Source organism: Papaver somniferum, chromosome 9 (assembly GCF_003573695.1).
Source record: "Papaver somniferum cultivar HN1 chromosome 9, ASM357369v1, whole genome shotgun sequence".
In the NCBI taxonomy this organism is placed as follows: domain Eukaryota; kingdom Viridiplantae; phylum Streptophyta; class Magnoliopsida; order Ranunculales; family Papaveraceae; genus Papaver; species Papaver somniferum.
Genome location: NC_039366.1, coordinates 65,894,589 through 65,916,411, shown reverse-complemented (window position 1 = coordinate 65,916,411; position 21,823 = coordinate 65,894,589). Strand labels below are relative to the sequence as shown.

At 35.8% G+C, this 21,823-nt stretch overlaps 2 protein-coding genes and 1 non-coding gene across 3 annotated transcripts; 1 reads left to right on the top strand and 2 right to left on the bottom strand.

Moving 5' to 3' along the window:
• The first annotated feature begins 228 nt into the window (after nucleotides 1-228).
• TRNAG-UCC lies at nucleotides 229-300 on the top strand. The gene has a single exon. It is a non-coding gene; the product is annotated as a tRNA-Gly (tRNA).
• A 5,602-nt stretch (nucleotides 301-5,902) lies between these two features.
• On the bottom strand, nucleotides 5,903-6,996 carry LOC113310279 (chlorophyll a-b binding protein of LHCII type 1-like). The gene has a single exon (XM_026558892.1). It carries the CDS (start codon nucleotides 6,914-6,916, stop codon nucleotides 6,104-6,106), a length of 813 nt encoding a protein of 270 aa, XP_026414677.1. The 5' UTR covers nucleotides 6,917-6,996; the 3' UTR covers nucleotides 5,903-6,103.
• A 3,735-nt stretch (nucleotides 6,997-10,731) lies between these two features.
• LOC113310280 (histone H4) lies at nucleotides 10,732-11,303 on the bottom strand. Its single transcript, XM_026558893.1, has one exon. It carries the CDS (start codon nucleotides 11,235-11,237, stop codon nucleotides 10,926-10,928), a length of 312 nt encoding a protein of 103 aa, XP_026414678.1. The 5' UTR covers nucleotides 11,238-11,303; the 3' UTR covers nucleotides 10,732-10,925.
• Nucleotides 11,304-21,823: the final 10,520 nt, after the last annotated feature.

Here is a 21,823-nt window from a genome sequence, read left to right as displayed (position 1 = left end):
AATATCGAAAATAATGGTAATAATCTAGTTGACCAATAAACGAAAATTCACACTAAAAACGACATGAAATTGATTGACCATATAAATGGTAGTTATCTATTTCAATTATAAACTCCCACAAAAAGCGCTCATGACTAATTACCATTATTCACGGAATCTTATTAAATTTTATTTTTAATAATGTGTAACTAATTAAGGTTAACTTAGTCCATCTAAAAATCTTATCCAGCGTTTGTAGTCCAACGGTTAGGATAATTGCCTTCCAAGCAATAGACCCGGGTTCGACTCCCGGCAGACGCATAATTATTTTTGCTTCTCAGTGTCAGACTACTTCGGTACAAAAGGTGATCCTTGGTAATTCATTCTCAACTGAAAAAGGCTCTGCTTATCAGTTTGCACTACAGAATTTTGCTCAGGTATGTGGCTTTCCTTCTACATACTGTGTCGATGATACTGCCCCCCCATCCATGCACTCCCTGGCAGTCACTTATTTTGATGCAGTTAAGAAGCAAATCCCAGACCAATTTTCTATGTCCGCAAGAGATTTCATCCTGTGGCAGTGCAACCGTATCAAGCATGCACAAGATTATTTAATGGATGTACCCATCATTGGGCTTAATCAGTGCCTTGGACCTAGACATTTTAGAGTTGTACTTTGCTATCGTCTTGGTATCCCATTGTTTGTTGAGAATGGCTTGTGCCCAAGTTGTAATAAAACCATGGACATCTTTGGTGATCATGCACTTCATTGTGCTAAGGATATAGGCCCCAAGTTTCGACATGATATTGTTCGTGATGTAGTCGTCGACATTTGCTTCAAAGCTAGTGTGCCTGCTCGTAAGGAAGTTTCTTTGGGATTTCTGACGAATGATGACAAAGAGCTGAAACCTGCTGATATTCTTGTGCTTAACTGGGAAGACGGAAAGGATGTTTGTATGGATGTCACTGGTGTTTCGCCCTTCGCAGGTGATGGAATTCGCTCTTTCGTCCCAGGGAAAGCTATATCTAATGCGGTTTCACGTAAACACTCTAAATACTTGGACAAGTGTATTTCACATGGCCATGGATTGAGTGTTTTGGCTTTCTCTACTCTAAGAGAGTTGGGTGAGGATACTTTGTGTTTTTTCAAGCGTCTGAAGAATTGTTTAGTTAGTAACGACGCTAGTAGTGGTTTTGGTAGCTTTATTTTTCATAAATTAGGCGTTGCTATTCAAAAAGGTGTTGGAGCCCAACTTGTTGCTAGGTTACCAACCAAAATCTTTGTATAATGATTTCTATAATATATTAATCTAAAAATGTGAAAAAAATATATATAATCTACGACTATTAGTTTTAACCGTATATTTTTTACTTTTTTTACTTATTTGGGCTACATATATATATATATATATCATCTTATTGATGGTTTTGTGGAAGAGAGAGGAATCAAACATGAGCTCCTCAGAAATTTCCACGAAAAATATTTCCTTGACACACTATGCCAGTTAACTGTGTTTTGTGATGGAAAAACTAACACATACACATGAGACCATGGTCATAAAATCCCGAAAAATATTCCCCAATCTTCTTTGTATCCTTGTACATTGCGGATTAATGGGATACACAATTGGCCTTGTTTGGTAAAATTTTCACAAATACCTTTCTCAAATAATTGATTATCTATGAAAAGTGCTCTCAAAAAAGAGAGGAAAAATCAATGATTTAGGATTTCTTTTAAGTCCCTTATTATCTTTTTAACTCTCTCCTGATAATTTAGAGAAAATAAGAAGAAAAAAAAATTAAACTCAATTTTATTAAAAGAATAATTAATAAAAAAGAGCTTTTTTCTGAAAATAATGGATTTTTTTAATTATTATAATGGTTGCCAAACACAGACATAATCTATTGTAATAAGATATATAATGGATTATGGGCTGATAATCCATCGTAATAATGGTTACCAAACAGCCCATAATTTTTAAAATATACTGTAAATCACAATTAATGATAAAATATCTCCGTAAAACATTCCCTTCACATTAAACCACCGTCATAGAATCCCGAAGTATATCCCTTAATCTTCCTCGTATAATACGGGTTAATACGGAATATTACATGATAGTTTCTAAACTATAAGGATAAAATATACGGTATATATATTTTTCCTTAATCCTCCTCGTATAATTTCCTTGAAATATTCCCTTTATTCATGAAATTTTTTTTCTAGCCCAATTATGAAAAAACATATTTCAAAAACCCATCAATAAAACTGCATATATGAAAAAGCCATAATTAACTGTGAGAAGATTTATTTACTAAAATAACCTTTTACCTAATTGAAAAAGTAATACTAATTAAAAGTAAAAACAAAACCGTAAAATATTGAGATTAAATTCCCTAAAATATCTCCCTAAGAATATGTCACCTCCTTAAATAACTCCCTAAAACAATATATCCCTAAAAATATGCCAGCTCCTTAAATAACTTCCTAAAACAAAATTCCCGTTTGTTCGTGATTGTTTGATTAAATTTCTAATATTTTTCACCAAAATTAAATTAGGTCGACTCCAATTTTCGAAGTTCAATTTATGAAAAATCCAATTTTCACAGTTCATGAAAATTCCAGTTTTCACCTGGTAATTGATGAAATATCCAATTTTCACATTTTCATAGTTCAGGTTATGATAAATCCAATTTTCACGATCCATGAAATTTATGAAAAATCCAATTTTCACAGTTCATAAAAATTTCAGTTTTCACTTGGTAATTGAAGAAATATCCAATTTTCACTTACTATCAGGTACAATTTGTTAAAATAAAAAATTTCACCTATATTTAGTGTTAGGCGAGACCGGGGCTATTGGTGAAAAACATGTTTTCACCTGAACGATTGTTGAAATTTTCGGTTTTCACATGTAAAAATCATTCTAATAATTTACATAAGCTCACTTTTAATAGTCATCCCAATAACTAGAATCACATGTTTTCCCAAAAAAAAAAAAAAAAAAACGGAAAGAAGAAGAAAGTAAAGAAAAAAAAAACTAGGCATCTGACGAGCTACAAAATATCATCTTGTAACAATAAATTAGAAGAAACAGACATGCTATGGGACATGTATTATAGCTATATACATGGACAACAACAAATCCTAGCTTAATTAGGGGCCATGTATTAGAGGACAAAAAGGTCACCAGAACCTAATTTGGATTACCCCTTATAAAAATATTTTTTAAATGGCTAAAATGCCCCTAAATGATTAGTGTTAAAATTTAATTAATGAGTGATAATCTTACTTAATTAGAGTTTAATTTTTTTTTCCAGATTTTTTGTCTGCAATTTTTAGTCTAACCTTTTTTTTTTTTGCCCAGATAGTATGAAAAATCGTCAAGGTATTAAAAATTCTCATTGACGACCCTCAACAGTCGTTAATGTTTAGACTGTTTAAGTGACGACTCTAAACTGTCGAAGATTCATTAATGGTGGAAATGTACGACAGTTTTGGGTCGTCATAAAAATGATCAATTCCCTGACGGCCCTTTGGAAGGGTCGTTACTGTTTTGGTTACGCATTTGACGACTTAAACAGTCGTTAATGTTTTAGAAATATCGTTATAGACTGTCGTTAATCTCTAAAAAGAGTCGGTCAGTGTATGAGAGTTTGAGTCGTTATTGTTTCGATCATGATGTATATGACGACCCTAAACTATCGTTAATGTCGGTGAAGGGTCGTTACTTGAAAAAAAATATTAATCAAGGATAAAATAATATATTCACCTTCCGATTTTTACACCTCTGAAAAATTTGGGGGGCCAACAAAATTACATGACCCCCAATTAAGCTAGGCAACAAATCTGTCTAGAGTTTTATGGAAAGAAAGATAAAACTTAGTCTTATGCAAACAAAGATAAAACTTAAAAGAACAGGCACATGGTTTATACCATGTTACACTTTTTTTTTTTTTTTTTTTGAAGCATATACCATGTACACTAGTACTGTTGTATATACAACCATTGGTGATCATCTCACGCCATTGAATGAAGTATTGGTAATCTTTGTGCTTGATTAAACTTGGTTTCTGATTGCATGATGATTCACCGAGTTTAGAGGAAAGAAAATAGAGAAAATAACTATAGTTGACCGGCTAAATACGATCCCAATTTATTCAATTAATATCCTAAAAAGTTGGATCTAAAGTATCACCGTACGATAAGATGCGACCCCTTAATTGCCGGCCCGTCATCGATCGATTATTTTTTAAAAAAGTTTTTTGTTAATAATAATTAGGGTTAATTTGCGTTACCTCCCTGGAGAAGATCATAATTTGAGTTACCTCCCCTACAGAACAAATATTAGTAAAATCTCCTCTGGTCACTTTTTCCATCCAAACCCGGTTAGCTGAGAAGATCATAATTTGAGTTACCTCCCCTAGAGAAGATCATAATTTGAGTTACCTCCCCTAAGAGCATCCAGCTGTACGAAGCAGCTGACTCAGCTAACCGGGTTTAGATGGAAAAAATGACGAGATGAGGTTTTACTAATATTTGTTCTGTAGGGGAGTTAACTCAAATTATGATCTTCTCCAGGGAAGGTAACGCAAATTACCCCTAATAATTAATGGATAAAGGTTAGTGTAGTCATACTAAAAATGTGACAATATAAATTAATTCAAATTGTACTATTTTTAACCGGAGATCTGGTACTTTGGACTACACATATATTGTATCTTAATGACAGGTTTGTGAAAGAGAGAGAAATCAAACCTGGGTTCCTCAGAAATTTCCATCAGACCTAGTGGCTAGTGTGTTCAATCGTCTTTACTAACCAAATTCAAACAGGTTCTTTACATGCTCAAATTCAAAAATGTGTACTAAGAGAAGCCATGGAAATACAAGTTTGTTATTGCTGCTATTGTTTTCGATTATGGTTTCGAAGGGTGCATCGATCGAATTCGAATGGGCTGGTCCGGTCACAGTCCATGTACAAAATGATATCCAAGGAAATGACGTTTTACATATGCACTGCAGGTCCAATGACGATGATCTAGGTCAACGTATGCCCCATCAAGGTGAGGAATGGCATTGGAGTTTTCGTGCAATTCCTGGTTTTACATATTTTTGGTGTGATTTTCGTTGGTATGATAATTGGGATCATCGGTGGTATAATGGTACTTTTGATGTTTACCATGCAAATGGAATAAGAGACAAATATAAAAAATATTGCGGTGAAAATTGCTCGTGGTCCGCTCGTCCAGATGGATTCTATTTGTATCGCCGTGATAACCAAGAGTGGCAGAAAAGAGATGAATGGCATACTAGAATGAAGTTTTAATTGATCCATAAAATTATCTAAATGTTATTTTCTCACTTGCTTTACCATGAAGCCAATATAGTAACTAAGTAACACCGTTATGTTTTAAGAGATTCACCAATTTGCCAAAAAAAAAAAAAAAAAAACTCCTGATTTCTCCATTTTGAAATCACTGTATGAAAAGTTTTTATACCCCCTTCCTTTAGATGCCTCAGAATTGGATCCATCAAATTCCTCCCACAGTCAAAACACTAACTCGAATTCCCTTATTATTACAGTGAGATTTTCCTTTATTATTACAGTGATATTTATCTATAAAACTCAACCAACGGAGTCCAAATGGGAAGCTACAGAATAACACAGATAAAATTCATGACAAAAATCATAATCTCCGAAATGAAATCTGCTTGCAGATGGTGTACGAATAAGATGCATCACAAAAACGAAAAAGGAAGGTAATTCTATTCTTCTTCTTTTGACAATGGGATTAAAACCTTGTAACTGTAGTGGAAGGAGTGGAGGGAGAACACTACTTTTGGCAGGATGAAAATGATAAAGAAATGAAAAATGATATTACCACTATTTCTGCAAAAGTGAAACGGAGGGAGAATTAAGCACGATGGAACCGACTAACTTCAAGCTTTTGACAAATGGACACAATACATCGCCATGGATACATAATATTATTTCAAAACAGATCTCAATGACAGATTATATACAAACTAAATGAATGTACATGATAAATTAAGGAGAGAAGAAAAAATTGAACTCCAATGCCTTTGAAGGGAGATCATCTCAGTTCACTGTCATGAATGTTTTCACTTTCCTGGAGCAAAGTTGGTAGCATATGACCATGCATTGTTATTCACGGGGTCAGAAAGGTGATCAGCCAGGTTTTCTAGAGGCCCTTTGCCAGTAACAATAGCCTGAACAAAGAAACCGAACATGGAGAACATAGCAAGTCGCCCATTCTTAAGTTCCTTTACCTTTAGCTCGGAAAATGCCTCTGGGTCCTCTGCAAGTCCCAAGGGATCAAAGCTACCACCTGGGTACAGTGGGTCGACGATCTCACCTAGTGGACCACCAGCAACTCTGTATCCCTCAACAGCTCCCATAAGGATAACTTGGGTTGCCCAAATAGCTAAGATGCTCTGCGCATGAACCAGGCTGGGGTTTCCCAAGTAGTCAAGTCCACCTTCACTGAAAATCTGAGAACCAGCTTTGAACCAGACTGCTTCTCCGAATTTAACTCCGTTTCTAGAGAGAAGCTCAGGGAAAACACATCCCAAAGCCCCAAGCATCGCCCACCTGGAATGAATCACCTCCAGTTCCCGGTTCTTGGCGAAAGTCTCTGGGTCTGCAGATAGTCCAGCAGTATCCCAGCCGTAATCACCAGGGAATTCACCGGTTAGGTATGATGGGGACTCACCAGAGAAGGGTCCAAGGTACTTGACACGGTCTGGACCGTACCATGGACTTCCTGAAGCAGCAGCAGGCTTCTTTACTGATGTCTTCCTCATCACAATCATTCCATTGCTACTGGATCTAACATTGGTTGGGAATTTGGATTGTGAGTTCAAAGTTACAGCTGTGCCTGCAAACGATGGAGATGAGAGAGCCATGGATGCCATTTATATATTTTGTTGAAGAGAAAATAGAAAGGCTGCTGAAGAAGGTATTTTGGTAGTGGTGTTTGATGAGTTATATTGATAGCAGTCCATGTCTCCTTTTATAAGCCATTATGGGGCCAGGCATATCTATCTATGTAGATCTTCTGCTATGTTCTTATTGGTCCTGATATTGGCACCACATATTAAAAATCCTTCTTTTCTCAGCCAAGGAAATTAGGATGTCATGGATTTTATTACCAATTATTGAACTGATAGGCAGATAGGGACAACTTGATCCACATACCATAACTGTAGTATATTTGGAGTAAGATGTGTAATAAGTGAACTTATAACACTCTAGCTGACAGTAAATAATTTGCTATTGCATCAGTACGCTCACTTAGAGCCAAATAAAACATCTTTCTGTCTGTGAATATTTAATATGTGTGGTGGTATATCTTATCACAAAAAATAGATGATACTGAGATTAGAACACTAATGTAACTGAAATAGGAGGATTAAAACATTTTGAAATTGGCGCCATTGCAAACATGAACAAAACTGAGATTTAAAAAGAATAGAATGAAAAGAAATTGAAGTTTCACTCTCTTCTCCTGATATAAAAAAAAAAGACAGAGGAGTCTAAACTAAACCCTTTTCTTTCTAGAAAGAAGTATAGGGGCAAAGATTCACTTTGCATATCGTCTCTTTCAATGTGAATCCACACTACAATAGCTGGTGCAGTTCAGTTAGCATCCATCGTGCAGTCTGAGTCTACATCTGTGTTCTAGGCTTGGGTAATACTTTTAATGCAGAAAGAACCATATGCTTAAAATGAATAATGGACGCATGTTATTAGCCAGGCAACAGAATTATTGAAGAATGTGAGTTGTGTTTCTGCTCAACGGATTGGTATGGTTTGGGGAGTAAAGACGAGCAAAAAAAAAACAACTTAAGTACACTTTGGAGATGATTGTGGTGCTGAACTGAAGCATGTGTTAAACAATGTTGCAAAAGTTTGGTTAAGACTCTTTAAGATTGCTAATGGGCGGTATCTATTATATTCACAATGTTCTTTACGAGTTCTCCTATAAATCCATGCATCAAGGTGATATGGACAGGAAAATAGGTAAAGTGATGTTGGATGAAATTGTGAAAGGCGGGGTTATGTTTCTATCGAACATACTAATACGTCTAGTGGGCTCTCAAGTGGATCAATACAGGGCTGAAGGAAGCTTGCAAACTTAGAGTGTGGTATAGAGTCTATAGACAGTTTAGTGTTCTAGGAAAAAGAATGATTGTCTGCAACTAGTGAGCTTGAAAGCAAACCAAGATTTCAACAAATTAGGTTAAAATCGTATTTGAACCAAAGAACTGAACAGTGAAAATGAGAATTTTGAACTTACTGATATGAATTTTGTTTCACAGTGAGATCCACTTCTAACTTCAAAGCCGACGAAATTCAACCAACTGAACTGAATTGCGAAGCTACAAAACAACACAAATAAAGTTAATCACAACAAAACTAATTGCAAAAGCTTTAATATAACATTCGTATCAAAAGGAGATAATGAATTTTCTGCTATTCCAAAAATGAAATATGCTTGAATCAGTAAAAAAAATATAACATTCGCATCAAAAATTAGATGGTACTGAGATTTATAACCCTATTTCAATAGGTGGTTGGGAAATTAGAGCATTAATGTAACAGACATGGCGAGAATTAAAAGTTTTGAAATTGGCGCCATTGCAAACATGAAAAAAGTTGAGACTTAAGAACAAGCGAATTAAAAAAGCAATTGAGGTTTTACTCTTCTCTCCTGATATAAAATAAGAGCAGTCTAAACTAAACCAATTTCTTTCCAAAAGTATAAGAGCATGAATTCACTTAACAAGTCTCTTTTAATGTGAGGTCGAAGTTGCCAAAAGATAAATGTTACAAGGTAAGCTGCGAAGCCTGGTGCACTTCAGTCATCATTCATCATGCAGTCTGACGGTCAGTGTTAATGGTACATTTGTGTTTCTAGATTTGTGTAATGTGTAATAATCTTAATGCAGAAAAGAACCATATGCTTAACATGAATAAAGGATGCATGTTAGCTGGGCAACAAAATTGAATTTGAGTTCTGTTTCTGCTCTACGGATTGGTATGATTTGGTTGTTAAACCAGCAAGCAAAACTTAAGAACACTTAGGAGATGATTGAGGTGCTGAACGGAGACATGTGTTAGACAACGTTGCAAAAGTTTGGTTAAGACCGCCCATGGACGTTATCTATAATATTCACAATGAACAGAGGTAGGGTTAAGGTGTAATTAGATGTTAGATTAAACGCTCAGGTACCAGGTTATGTTTCAATCAGAACATACTAATACGTCTAGTGGGAAGTGGGAACTAAAGTGGACCAATACAGGGCTGAAGGCAGCTTACAAACTTGAGTGTGGTTTAAACAGTTCAGTGTTCTAGAAAAGAATAGATTGTCTGCAATGTGAGCCTGAAAGCAATCCATGATTGAACAAATTTGGTTCTGGTTGATATATGATAACCAAGAACTGAGTAGTGTAAATGAAAATTTTGAAACTTACTGAAATTTCACTTTGCAGTGTCATAACCACTTCCTGAGATGCCTCTGAAATTTCATCCGTCAATTCCTCCCAAGTTAAAACTCTTAACTCCAATTCACGTATTCACACAGTGAGAAAAAACTTCTCAACTTCAAAAACCTCCGAAGTTCAAACCAACTGAGTCGAATTGCCAAGCTACAAAACAACACAAATAAATTGAATCACAATAATTAACAATATGAAATCAGTAACAAAAATTAACATTTGCATCAATCAGAGATGTAAAACCAGCAAATGAAAAGCAATTAAAGTTGTTATCTCTTCTCTTTTTATAAAACAAGAAGAGTCTAAACTAAACCCAGTTCTTTGTAGAAGTATAGGAGTATAGATTCACTTAATATATGATCTCTTTCAATGTGAGTCCAAAGTTGCCTGATAGGAGTCTCTGAGACAAAGGTTCTATTAACATAAACTACAAAGGCTGGTGCAGTTCAGTTATCGCTCATCATGCAGTCTGTGTCAACATCTGTGTATCTAGGTTTGGGTAATAATTCTAATTCAAATAAGACCATACGCTTAATATGAATAAAGGGTTCGTGTTAGCCAGGCAATAGTTTATTGCATAATTTGAGTTATGTACTTACATTTCTGCTCAACATATTGGGAAGTTTCGGGGTGTTAAAGACGAGCTAGAAAAACTTAAAAGAACACTTTGGAGATGATTGAGGTGCTGAATGGAAGCATGTTTTAGACAATGTTGCAAAAGTTTGGTTAAGACTGCTCATACATATATATGATATTCACAAAGTTAGATGAAATTGTGAGGAACAAGGTTATCGGAACATAAATAAGCCTAGTTGGGTACTGAAGTGGATCAATATAGGGCTCAAGGTAGCTTGCATATTTCTAGGAAAAAAAGGATTGTCTACAACGTGAGCTTCAAAACAATCCATGATTTCAACAAATTTGGTTAATATATAAAAACCAAGAACTGAGCAGTACAAACGAAAATTTTGAAACTTACTGGTATGAACTTCATTTCACTTTGCAGGGTACCATAGCCACTTCCTGAGATGTCTATAAAGTTTAATCCATCAATTCCTCCCAAGTTGAATCTCTTAAACCAAATTCACAAATTAACACAATTAGATTAAACTTCATAAGCATCAACACCTCTGAAATTCAGCTCATTTAGAATTCCGAAGCTACAGAACAACAAAAATAAATTTAATACAATAAACGAAAAGCACAAAATCTGCCTGAATCAGTAAGCAAAATTAACATAGTTGATGAACTTTTCACATATTTCATTGAATTTAAGGGCGCCGTTACATCATCAACAAACAAGCAGATCGAAATTAAAATTTAAAAAGAAGTACCCACAGCTAGAAACTGCTTCAATTGAAAACCCTAATTAATTCCAACATCCTTTACAATAATAATAATAATAATACCCAGGAACAAACCCTAACCCCCAAATCCGTAAAGAGTTCTTCCCTGTCTCTTGAGAGCATAGACAACATCCATTGCAGTGACAGTCTTTCTCCGAGCATGTTCAGTGTAGGTAACAGCATCACGGATCACATTCTCAAGAAAGATCTTGAGAACACCACGAGTCTCTTCATAAATCAAACCACTGATACGTTTGACACCACCTCTCCTTGCTAATCTTCTGATAGCTGGTTTAGTGATTCCTTGAATGTTATCTCTCAATACCTTCCTGTGTCTCTTTGCTCCTCCCTTTCCCAAACCCTTCCCTCCTTTTCCTCTTCCTGACATTTTCAATCTCTCTGCTGCTCTGTGAAAACAATTTGGAACGAAATTGTTTGATTGTGATTTCGATTTGGAGGATGAGATTGGGATTTATTGCTTCTTTGGTTTCATTATGTCCGTTAGATGGAGAAGTAATCCGGGTGAATACTCTGGTTTGTGTTTGGAGCGTTGGATTAAATTATATCGAATGTAATTGGTTAAAATAGAGGTAGTCGGATCGGAAACAGTTTTGACTAGTAAACAAATTGTGTTTTCTCTTCCTATTGAAGATGTAAAATTGTAAACCGTCAGATTCGAGTTCGATCCGGGACTTGGAATTTTCATGGATTCCTATCGTAGGATTAGAAATGCTGACTTTTGATTGATTCGGTAGAGGATTGACAACTGCCCTGGCTGTCGACTCTTTTGGTAATTTTGTTTTCCGAGGCTGTGAGCGTGGGAGTGCGAATTCGTGCACACTCCTTAAGAGCAACCACAGTGGGGGAGTATAATCAAATATTTGGTCAAAAAACGAGACACAGCGAGACAGACTATCGATTAAAATCCGGACCAAGACCAAATCCGGACGAAATTTATACAGAATTGCCTCCCACACAGTTGGACGACTAGGGGTCTCTTCTAAGGAGTGCAGAATCTGATCAAGGCGCCGAGGTACACGGTTGAGTCAAGAGTGCCATTCTTGACAAGTCTTGGCTTATACTGCACTCGGCCCGAAGAAAACCCCACTTAGGGTGCATTCTCGTAACCATAAGCCATATAGGTAAAAGGGACAAGAGGATGCGAAAACAACTGGTTGTTGTTAAGACCAGATGGGAGGATCTAACCTTGTATGGTAGAAGTACGCCTTCTTAAAGGGGCAACCAGGGGGAGATAAGGGCGACACCCTCCATTAGGGAGATGATAAGTGTCTTAAGACGCAAATGTCATGAGGCTTTTTACTCGCAAGGGTATTAAGACTTGTCATATTTGTGCGACAATCCTGAAGAGGCAATAATACTAGAGAAAAAGATAAGACGAGATCAATGGGTCATTACATGAAAGTGTGAAGACGTCCTGCGATTTCGTCGCAAGACGACAATGTCATGAGGCTTTATTTTCGCAAAAATATTTAGGCCTGTCATATTGTCGCAACAATCATGAAGAGGCAATAACACAAAAGAAAAAGTTAAGGCAATATCAATGGGTTTTTGCATGAAAGTGCAAAGACGTCCTGCGAATTTGCCGCAATGACAAGAGGTGGCAAAATAAGACCTTTAACTAGGAAGGCAAAATAAGACCACATAAGAAAATGAGTAAGCAAGTAAGCTTGCGAGAATGATTATATGTAAGCAAACAAGCTTGCGAATATATACATGGAAATGAAACTGAGGCAGTAAAAATGTCGCAGACTTGATATTATGATCATACTGTTATGAGATACTAATAGTGCAGGAAAGAGGGAAGATGAAAAACAAGTAAGAACTTGTGAAGAACAATAACTACACGAAGAAGAATGCATACACTAAAGAAAAAGGCAGAGAAATGAAGAATGGAAGCAATTTAGAGCTACATCAATTTTAGACGGCAAAATGAGCTAAATAACACAAACATTAACTATACATTTCAATAGATAAGCATTCTCATCATACAAGCATCATACAAGCATCATACTCGCATCATAAAAGCATTGCATAAGCATTTCATGGCATAAACATCGCATACACATTTCATAACATAATCATCACATAATCATTATATTTGCATAAGTACTTTACAAAACTGTACGGAATAATATTGCAGAATTTCGCAATAATACCGCAGAATTTAGCAGAATTATTCAAGATTATTCAGAATTTCACAGGATTATTCAAGAATTTCGCAAGATTATTCAGAACTTCACAGAATGATTCAAAATTTCATAGAATGTGTCAGAATTTCGCAGAATATGATTCTTCCGAATGATGTGATTATCTCTCTCAATTATTTTGCACAATTACAAGCAACTTGAAGAGATTATACTATTGCACGAGCACAAAACATGAGACAGAGGCAAAGATAAGAATAAGAAAACAATTCGCACATTAAACATTTTCTCAAGGATTCTACCCTCATAGATAAAGAACAAAGGCAACTATGGATTACCAAGAAAACATTTTATGTTCTTTATCTCCTCGGCAAGAATCATTCCCAAAGTTGACGTTCTCTAATGAACAATAAGAATCCTCACCAAAAATGGAGTAATAATTTTGCACGAATAGAGGCAATACTTATTATTCAAGGACAAATACTTCTTATTTACTTCGCAGAGTTCTTCTTATATTTCGAGGATTGAGTACTTTTTATACTTCATCAAGGATACTTCATACTTTGCATACTTCAAGAGATGATACTTCTTATTTATTTCGCAACATTCCGGAACTTCACAAAAGAATAGAGGCAAGTACGTACTTTTCAAGTCCAGTATTCTTTCGCTCGTTCCTTCATCAACAAAGATCAAAGACTACTCCAACAACACGTATCTCGCTCCAACAATTACAACAACTGATTTTTTTCTTAAAGATCACTTTTCAAGAAATATTCAAGAAAAAAGAAGCAAGATGTAGGATCAAAATCTCGCACAGAAGAATATGCTTGCGAAATTATTAACAACACATCGCGAAGACATCGCAGGATGATTTCATAAACGACATAACATATGACACCAACTTAAACATGAGAAAAGTGTGATGATCTTGCGAAAATTAGGAATGTTGCGAATGTTACATTTGTAAGCTTGCGAAAATACCGCAAGCCAGATCCGAAATTAGGGGAAATGTTAGTTGTACATTAGCTGTCATCCACTATGTAAACACCTATATAAAGAGAAAGGAAAGAGAGAGAAAGGGGATAGATAATCAGAAAGGGAGACACACTTTAGGAGATGATACATTCTGTAGAGAGAGAAAGTAGAATTGGTTTTATTATTATTATCTCCTTCTTCTTCCTCCTTCAAGAACCTAGAGCTCCAAATACTCATTAATGGAGTCTCCATGTAATCAAGATGTAATTAAAAATAATCATAGTAAAACCTAACCCCGTGGATGTAGATCAAATTGATCGAACCACGTAAACCTTGTGTCTCTTTACAATTTTAGCCTTCTTATCATCATTTTTATGTTTAGATCTACAAATTATTACAAGGGGTGTGTTGTGGGATTTCCTGCAACCACACCAGACTATATTTGGTCTGGGACCAAGACCAAAACCAAATATAGTCCGGCGAACGTATAATGTACGCCCCACACCAGGCGTGCATAAACTTCACGCCCCGCACCAGGCGTGCTTTATACCTCCGCCCCATTTTTTTTTTCTTTAGTGTGGGGCGTGCTTTATACCTCCGCCCCATTTTTTTCTTATTTTTCTTATTACATGAACAAGATCATGTAATATCTCCGCCCCATCGGGCGAACTTATAATGTACGCTCCACCAATCGGGCGAACTTATAATGTATGCTCCACCAAATTTAGTCTTCTACCGTAACGTCACACTGCGGACTAAACTCAAATTTGATCGTTTTTTTTGTCTTTGATCTATGGTTATACTCACACCACTGCAGTTGCTCTAACGAGTGTATATTTCACATTTCAATCTCTAACCTTGATTTAATTTAGGGAGTTATGTAACGAGGGTCGTGATTCTAAACATGGAGGGTAATGGGGTCATCAATTAAATAATCAACCGGTCAGAAGTTAATGTGAAATATACACTCGTTAGAGGAGTGTGAACAGATTTGGACTCGAGCAGAAAGAAGCAAACAATATGGTTGGTTGGCGATGGATACATTTGGACGGGATTAGCATTGCGTATGTGTATCTGAATATATTTTTATTATGATACAGCAAGCAGGGTTAATGATAGCTCAACCAATACAAGAAAACAATCAATAAAAAATAAAAAATAGAAAATACATGATGTGTAATAAAAACCTTCCTAGCTTTATCAGCAGCCTTTTTTAAAATCAAAGAAAACATATCCTCAGAGATTTTCACATAATTAGAACTAGGATAAACCCAAGCCAGATAATATGCAGCCGTATTTCTTTCTCTATAGTAATGGCTAATCTTCACATAAATGAATCTGTTAAGAAGCACTTCAACCCTTCTCCAAATTTGAATAGTATCCCTAAGAGGCTTGGATTCAGAGTTTTTCAAAAGCAAATAAGTAGATAAAGAGTCAACAAAAATATGGATTTTATTAGCTTCAATCTCAATAGCTAGCTTCAGTCATAGTTCAACACCCTGCATTTCATGAGCACTGACAGATATAAGATGACTACCACCAACAACATTTATCAAAAGATCTCCAAGTGAATCTCTAATCACAACTCCAAAGCAAGCCCCCTCATCGTATTTAGACCCATCATAATTAATCATAGCATCATATCATGTAGGTACAAGCCGGTAATAGAAGATGGGTTATTTAATGATAAACTCACACTGAATCCTCCGTATATCCATAAATTGCCTATTATCATCAAATTCCTCCTCTTCCAGTTGATGAGCACTGGGTTTTAACCACGCCTCCTGCACAATAAGATAACTTACCATCTCCATATAAGTATACAGTAAAAACTCCATAAATTTATACTCCATATATTAATAAAAAAATCATAGTCCCAACTTGGGCCAGCTATAAACAGTAATAACCTCCATATTTTAATGGTACTGCAAACAAGCCTAAAAGGGAGGTTACTATGCAAATTCCATTGAAGGGAATATCTTCAGAAATCTCATTTTGTGTTGTTGATGTAGAATCACCCTACAATGCATTAATTGGTCGACCTTGGCTACATGGGATTCTGGGTGTAGCTTCAACTTTCCATCAATGCATCAAATTCCCTCACCCCAATGGTGTAGGAATCATAAAAGGAGATTGGATTGAAGGAAAGAAATGTTATGAAACTGAGATAGAATCTTGCGAAGGAAGAGAAAATAAGAAGGAAAACTGGCGACATAAAGTCAAGGATGTACAAAGAAGTGAGAAGTTGATGGTGGATACAATCGAAAAGAAAGGAAAAGAGATGTTACAAAATCAATGCTAGCTCAGGGTAAAAAGGATGAACATACCATTACCAAGGAAGCAGTAACAGAAAATCATAAAGAAGCAGAGGAGGGCAAAAGTAATAAAAACAAGAAATGTATGAATGATTAAGTTGTTGCGATAATCTCGCAATAAGTAAAATTCTCAAAAATACATTTGATTGAACAACAAAATTGAGATTGCGAAATTCAGATACAATATTATGAATTACGAGACTCTCGCAGAGATAATGAATTTTATAGAAAATAATCAGAAAAGAATGACAAAAGAGAAAGAGGCGAACCTTTATGGCGTACACCCTAGTTCGCGAATAAAATTTCGCAAGAGGCAAATGTAAGACCTAAAGTACGTCATATTAGGGGGTACCTGTTACATGACTCAGGGAAAGGCTACACCGCCACTGGAACCTGAGTCATGGAGATTTGGGGTCAATAAAGCCCATCCGGGAGAGGCACCTTGGATTCTCAACTTAAGCATATGACTTAGGTTGGGAGACTAAGGTAATAAGGACTCTCCCAAGGAGTGCAGATCTGATCAAGGCGCCGAGGTACACGATTGAGTCAAGAGTGTCGAGGGCGTTTGAAGCGTCCTTGCCATTCTTGACAAGTCTTGGCTTATACTGCACTCGACCCGAAGAAAACCCCACTTAGGGTGCAGTATCGTAACCATAATCCCTATAGGTAAAAGGGATAAGAGGCTGCGAAAACAACTGGTTGTTGTTAAGACTGGATGGGAGGAGCTAACCTTGTATGGTAGAAGTACGCATCCTTGAAGGGGCAACCAGGGGGAAGATAAGGGCGGCACCCTCCATTAGAGAGCTGATAAGTGTCTTAAGACACAAATTTCATGAGGCTTATTATTCACAAGGATAATTAAGGCTTGTTATATTCGTGAAACATTCCTGAAGAGGCAATAATACAAAAGAAAAAGATAAGATGAGATCAATGGGTTTTCGCATGAAAGTGCGAAGACGTCCTGCGATTTCATCGCAAGACGACAATGTCATGGGGCTTTATTTTCGCAAGAATATTTAGGCCTGTCATATTGTCGCAATATTCCTGTAGAGGCCATAATACAGAAGAAAAAGTTAAGGCAAGATCAATGGGTTATTGCATGAAAGTGCAAGGACGTCCTGCGATTTTGTCGCAATGACAAGAGGTGGCATAATAAGACCTTTAATTAGGAAGGCAAAATAAGACCACACAGGAATGAGATTTTGAAAAGAAACAAAATTCACTTCGGAAGAGCTTGTGAAATTGTACAATAAGAAAAAGTTTATGAAATCTCTCATTTGGATTCAAATAACAGAGGAAAGTATGGGAATGTATGAAATTAGAAAATGCTATTTGTCTCCATACGAGAGATTTACTCAAAAATTCAAGAATTAATGATTATATTGATTAACTGTATTGAAAAGAAGAATTGTTTTAATTTACGCAGGCCAAAATGAAAGAAACACAAATATACAGAAATAAGAAATAAATATACAAGTGCTACAAAGAATCAAAGAAGAAATAAAGACTATTTCTTGGTTAATCCTTCATTATCTTCATCAGACTTATTTCCTTCTTCATCTGCGCCAGAATCCTTATCACCATCAGAACTTCCATCACTATCAGATTCTTCATCGTCAACATCACTATCAGAGATAATCAAATTGGGAGTATTCTGTGGGATTTCCTCTAAAAGACAAGGGTAATCAGAATGTGGGATATTATGATCATCACAAACCATCTGGATGGTTTGATTGAGAAAATGCGTAACATCATTCTTAAAATTTTCAATGGTGATTTTGATTTGATTCTTCAATCTAGAATACTTGTCGTTGCGAGAAGAAAGATTATTTGCGAGTTCCTCCTTTTCAGCTTCAAGTTCTTCAATCTTTTCACATATCTATTTTCAGAATCTGCGAACAAAAGACAACCAATTATTGACTTGATGAAAATCTATAAGAAGCAAAAGATCAGTAAAGAAGAGCAATTAGCAACCTTCTCTGTCAGAAATCATGTCTCTAATCAAGGCTGTATGTTCAACTTGGAGACTAACATTTACGCCTAAATCTTTTCTAGTATTATCTAAAATTTTCGCAGCCCAGACAAATTCTTCCTCACTACTTATGAGAAGACGAGAACGAATTTGATTTTACCTTTCGCAGAGTTCAATATTCTTGCGGTTAGCTTCATCTCGCTCAAGTTGAACTTCAAGGAGAGCCTCTTGGAATTTCGCCAGAGCCTTGGCACCTTGATCAGAGATACGATCTTTATCATCTATGAGACCGCTAATCTTGGTTCTCAACTCATTGGTTTTCTCTTTGGAATCAATAAGGATACGTTTAAATCTGTTAGCTAAGCCTAAACTGGATCTATGATCAATCTCTAAGAGGCGAAATTGTGATCTAAGTTCATTTAGAGAAAGAGATGAAATTCTATCATTAGAAAAGCTATTTAAGGAATTTTTAAGACGTTCAAGAAGGGTATCATTATCCAAGGCATTAGGAAATTAACGAAGAAGAGTAGCTTCATCAGAAAGACCATAAATGTCTGCAAAAAGGATCATTTAAATAAGATAAAACAACAAGATGAATGAATAAAGATAAAAGAGAAAAGTAATATACCGTAAAGCTGATTATTAGCTTGTTGAAGACTAGAAATTTTGTTCTTATAAGAGGAAGAATCAATTTCTAATTGTCTATTCTTCTCGCTAAGACCTTTAACTTCAACTTCCAATTCTTCATTCCTTTTGCGAAATTGAAGATTCTTCTTTTCAAGAATTTCACGTCTTCTCTCTAGATCTGAGCCAACCGCAAAAGAAGCTTTTCCTGCCTGCGAAAAGAAATAAAAAATATTAATATAGAAAGAGATTTTGAGTTATAACAATGAAGAATTAAAAAGATGAAAGTATACCAAACTATTGAGAGAATGCAAGAAGTCGGGTGGAGAATTTTTAGTTCCAGCGAGATCATCATTATCCTCATCATCCTTGTCACTTTCAGAATTCTCGTTAGGAAGAACATTTGAAGGAGAAGAAGAACGCACTTTTCTTTTCTTTGGAGGAGGACCAGTTGATTTTTCTCTGCGAAGAGCACCTTTACCTTTATCGCCAATCTTCGCAGCATCAGCAAATTATTCTACTTCAGCAATAATCTTCGCATATAGATAGAAGTAAGAAATATTTGAGCATGGGAATGACAATACTATTTAAAGTCATAAGAGAAAATTTCTTACCTCATCTGTATATGAGCGAAGAGCTAACAGAGTACTACATTTCCCAGTCCTGTTATAACTATCTTTTAGTTTTTGGATCTGCGGAATATCGCAAGAGTTAGCGAACATAATAGTAAAAATCAATAAAGAAGTATAAAATGAGTTAAAGGGGAGAAATATACCTCCTTCTCCTTTTCGGGCCAGGAAAAAACCCAAGGTTGATATGCTGCGAGATTCGCAGGAAGAACGTTTGATCCAGCAATGTAAGGACCTTTAGCATTAAAGGAAACACGCACCATTTGTCATCTTTGGATTGGCGAGGAGTTGTGTTTTTACCAGAATGCCAGTCAATATCTTGCATAAGAATTTTGTATTCATCAATGTTATCTTTTCTTCTTAATCGAATACCCCAGCGAGTATTCTCTTTCTTCATGGAGATAAGTTCGCAATTTTTCAAAGAAATTCGCCATTGTATACTTCTCAGCAACTATTTCTAGGTCTGCGAATTTTGGATCCCTAAGTTCACTGGAGTAAAGAGATCCTCTACCAGCACCATGATTAGCGAACTCTAGCATTAGACGGATGCAACCCCCACTTAGTTGGAAAATGGCTCGCGAAAATCTCGGATGAACGAGAATTTCATAAAATAAAGGAATGTCTGGGTTATAAAGAGGAAGAGAGAGACCTGCGAGAATTTGACCTAGCGAAAATATGATTGATTGATCATCACAATTTTGATTGGAGAAAATCTTGACAGAAAGAATTGATTTGGCATTCACATCAGGAATGGGGGAGAGTGTAAGACCACTTGGAGCCATGATTGAATAAATGGTATGGGAATGTATGGAAAGTAAAAGAATTGAAGGAAGAAAAATTACAGCAGCAGAATTTGCAGAAGAATGACAGAGTTGCAGAGATGAGAGTATAAAAATAGAAGAGAAAGTAAAAAGAAAAGTGGAAAGAGGGAGGGAGAAGAGTATATAAAGAAAATTTACTTCTCGAAGAAATAAACACCATTAAGACGAAGAGACGTGAGCGGTTGAAAAGTAGCGGTTACAGAAGACGTGTCAAGAAATAAGTGGAAGAGAGAGAATACGTGTGATAAATGTGGAATATGAAAAGATAAGGAGTTGCGACATTTCTCAAATCATTCTCTACTTTGCAGAGAAGATTTGAAAAGAGGCAAGATGTAGGATCAGATTCTCGCAACAATTGTGTCTCAGCGAAATTATCAATGGAATTGCACAATAACGTCGCAGAACAGTTTCAGAAAACAACGTCAACAAATATCATGAGAAAGATGTGATAGTCTTGCGAAAATTAGAGAGCTTGCGAAGTTAACATTTGTAAGGTTGCGAGAATATCGTGAACCATATCCGAAAATAAAAGACAGATTAGCTGTCATCCACTATGTATTTCCTTATAAATAGTCATTCGAGTTGTAAAGGAGAGAGATATTTTTTGAGTGAGAGATAAGTAAATAGGAGAGAGAAAGTTGAGAGCAGAGATCATTATTGATTTCTTTATTTTCCTTGTAAGAATATTCAGAAATTAATCAATAAAATTAAGAGTGTAAACCTAAAAATAGATTGATCAATGATAAAATCATACGAGGGGTGTATTGTAGGATTTCCTGCAACTACAGTTTCTATAAATCGATATGTTTTAGTTTCCTTTTTTTTATTTTCTATTTACAATCCCAATACAATTTTTGGTAGTTTTTACTACTAACATATTTATTGAAATAAATTAGGCAAGTAATTAAGGGTGGGAATGTAAACTACCATAGTCTCCTTAATATCTTGACAAAATCAAACCAGACTGTCTTTTGGAAACGAAGGGAGTATATATTTTCCGCTTAAGCACTTTCTGACTATGCAAGGGCTACTATTGGACTGGAAAATCCACTCTTTTGGAAAATCTTTTATATGTCAGATGATATATTTATGTTTAGCAAATATAAAGTTGACTGACGAAATCCTGAAAGGAAGAAAATGGTATAACTGGACTATACAAGACTAGTATAAGAAAAATCAAAATCATCATAGACACGGGGGTAAATTGCACGATAGAAGCACTACGTGGATTTCTGAATGGATGATATTGACTAAAACCATAGGTTGTTAAACCTAGTTTCATATTTTCATGATAGCCAAAGGTGATAACTACATCTTTTCCGACAACTATACGTGAAAATAACAATTTGCACATTAAAGTGAAAACTGCATTTTTCACAACTGATCACCAAAGGTGATAATTGTAATTTTCGTCAGTCATAAGCCGTGAAATCTGCAAAGTTCACTAGGCGCGAACATGTGAATACTTATATT

Coding starts and splice junctions, on each gene's coding strand:
- LOC113310280 (XM_026558893.1), bottom strand. CDS start 11,237: ATGTCAGGAAGAGGAAAAGGAGGGAAGGGTTTGGGAAAGGGAGGAGCA.
- LOC113310279 (XM_026558892.1), bottom strand. CDS start 6,916: ATGGCATCCATGGCTCTCTCATCTCCATCGTTTGCAGGCACAGCTGTA.